The sequence below is a fragment of the Helobdella robusta genome, assembly GCF_000326865.2.
Source record: "Helobdella robusta unplaced genomic scaffold HELROscaffold_20, whole genome shotgun sequence".
NCBI lineage: Eukaryota > Metazoa > Annelida > Clitellata > Rhynchobdellida > Glossiphoniidae > Helobdella > Helobdella robusta.
This window is the reverse complement of record NW_008704084.1, coordinates 1,421,147-1,423,036: the sequence shown is the minus strand read 5'-3', so window position 1 is coordinate 1,423,036 and position 1,890 is coordinate 1,421,147. Positions and strand designations below refer to the sequence as shown.

General features: G+C 36.3%; 1 protein-coding gene across 1 annotated transcript in view; it reads right to left on the bottom strand.

Annotated features, from left to right (window-relative positions):
- The window catches only part of HELRODRAFT_191341 (hypothetical protein), a gene marked incomplete at its 5' end in the record, with an annotated part of 9,149 nt that overhangs the window by 3,716 nt on the left and 3,543 nt on the right, over positions 1 to 1,890 (bottom strand). The window contains 3 exons of the mRNA XM_009017995.1: positions 163 to 226; positions 711 to 965; positions 1,105 to 1,128. Of these exons, the coding sequence (XP_009016243.1) occupies positions 163 to 226; positions 711 to 965; positions 1,105 to 1,128 (343 nt within the window). The remainder of the gene's footprint in view (positions 1 to 162; positions 227 to 710; positions 966 to 1,104; positions 1,129 to 1,890) is intronic.

Here is a 1,890-nt window from a genome sequence, read left to right as displayed (position 1 = left end):
ACAAAAAATCAACTGTAAAATTTCAAATTTTTAGAGAGAAACTTAGAGAGTTTTTTTTCAATCATTGTTTGAAAATACGGCAAATAATTTAAAAATGAATGGTGAACTTCGTATAGAAGAGAAAGAGTGATTAAATGAGAAATAAATGAAAAAAATCTTAACCATCATCATCTCTATCATTGATGAGCAGGCTAGCAGAGGTGATGTCGTACAAATTGGGAGGTGCCTGTGTGTACAAGATGTCATCGCTACCGTCATCATTAAGTATTAGGTCGTCATCATCATAATATCCCAATATAATGTATTCTAGATGCACCACCATTTGAAGTCGTTTTAAGTAATAATTCTAGACAATTTTTTCAGTAACAAACAATAGATCAATTGACCAATCAATCAATCAATCAATCAATCAATCAATCAATCAATCAATCAATCAATCAATCAATCAATCAATCAATCGTGAAATCAATCGTGAAATCAATCGTGAAATCAATTAATCAATCAATCAAAGAACTGACATCAATATCGTGAAGGTTCTGGAAAATGTCCGCCTGAAAGTTGTCGTCAATGTTAAGGATGCTGCTATTATTGTTGTCCCTGGCAATAATGTTATCGCCTGCATTCAGCGGCGTTGATTTATTCCCTTGCAGCATTTTTAACGCAGGGTCCATAAAGATATTTGGCGAAAATTTGCTGAAATTACGTCCGACGACATCTAAACTATCTCCAGGATCACTGCAGCGTGGAAGAGTTTTGCTGTTGAGATGTTGTTGCAACGTGTTGCTGGAGTGTTCGTGGAGATAAGGCGAAAGGTTGTCGGATGTTGTTGCTGATGCTGCTACTGCTGCTGACGTCAAAGCGTTGTTGTGGCTGTTGTGGTTACTGCTCCCCGTCATGCGTGGATTGATGTTTTCACTGTCTGAAGCTTTCAACAGAGATGGAGATAAAAAGGTTTGCTGCTTTTGCTGAGGTGTCGATCTATCGGGAATGTATCATGCAATGAAGACAGGCACGTGCTTCACAGATCATCAGATGACATCTCCAAACAGCATCAACACAGCATATATACATTACTAAACAACATCAACACATACAAATCATAACCTTGGTGGCGTTGATAATGATCTTCTAATGGCGTGGTTGTTAACATTGTTATTATTAATAATAATATTATTATTATTAAAATTATTAATATTAATTGTGCTTCTGTCGTCTGGTATAGATGAAAAACTGTGCAGCAAGTCAGTGTTGTCGCTGTTTGCTGCTGTTGTCTGTTGATGCTCTTGCAAAATGTTGTTGGCACTTATCTGTGTGTACACGTGCATTTGTATGCATGTGGGTATGTTTGTGTGCACATATGTATTTGTATGAATGTGTGTATGGTTTTTGTGTACATGCGTATTTTTATGCATGTGTGTATTTTCGTGTTTACATATGTATTTGTATGTATGTGTGTATGTTTGTGTGTACATGTGTATTTGTATGCATGCGTGTATGTTTGTGTGTATTTGTATGCATGCGTGTATGTTTGCGTGTATTTGTATGCATGCGTGTATGTTTGTTTGTTTGTGTGTACATGTGTACTTGTATGCATGCGTGTATGTTTGTTTGTGTGTACATATGTATTTGTATGCATGCGTGTATGTTTGTTTGTGCTAGGAGAATGACACATGGATGAAGATGACGTTTGATGATAAGATGATAACGACGTTGAGATTACGGATGATGACGCCGAGTATTAACTGCAGAGCAGACAAATGACACTCATCACAGAGGCCCTCAAAGAAGGACTGAATGTTAGTGACCAATTCAATTGACAGTGATGAAATTAATGGCGATAATAACAATATTAAAAAACAATGATGATAATGTTAATAATGACGACAATAA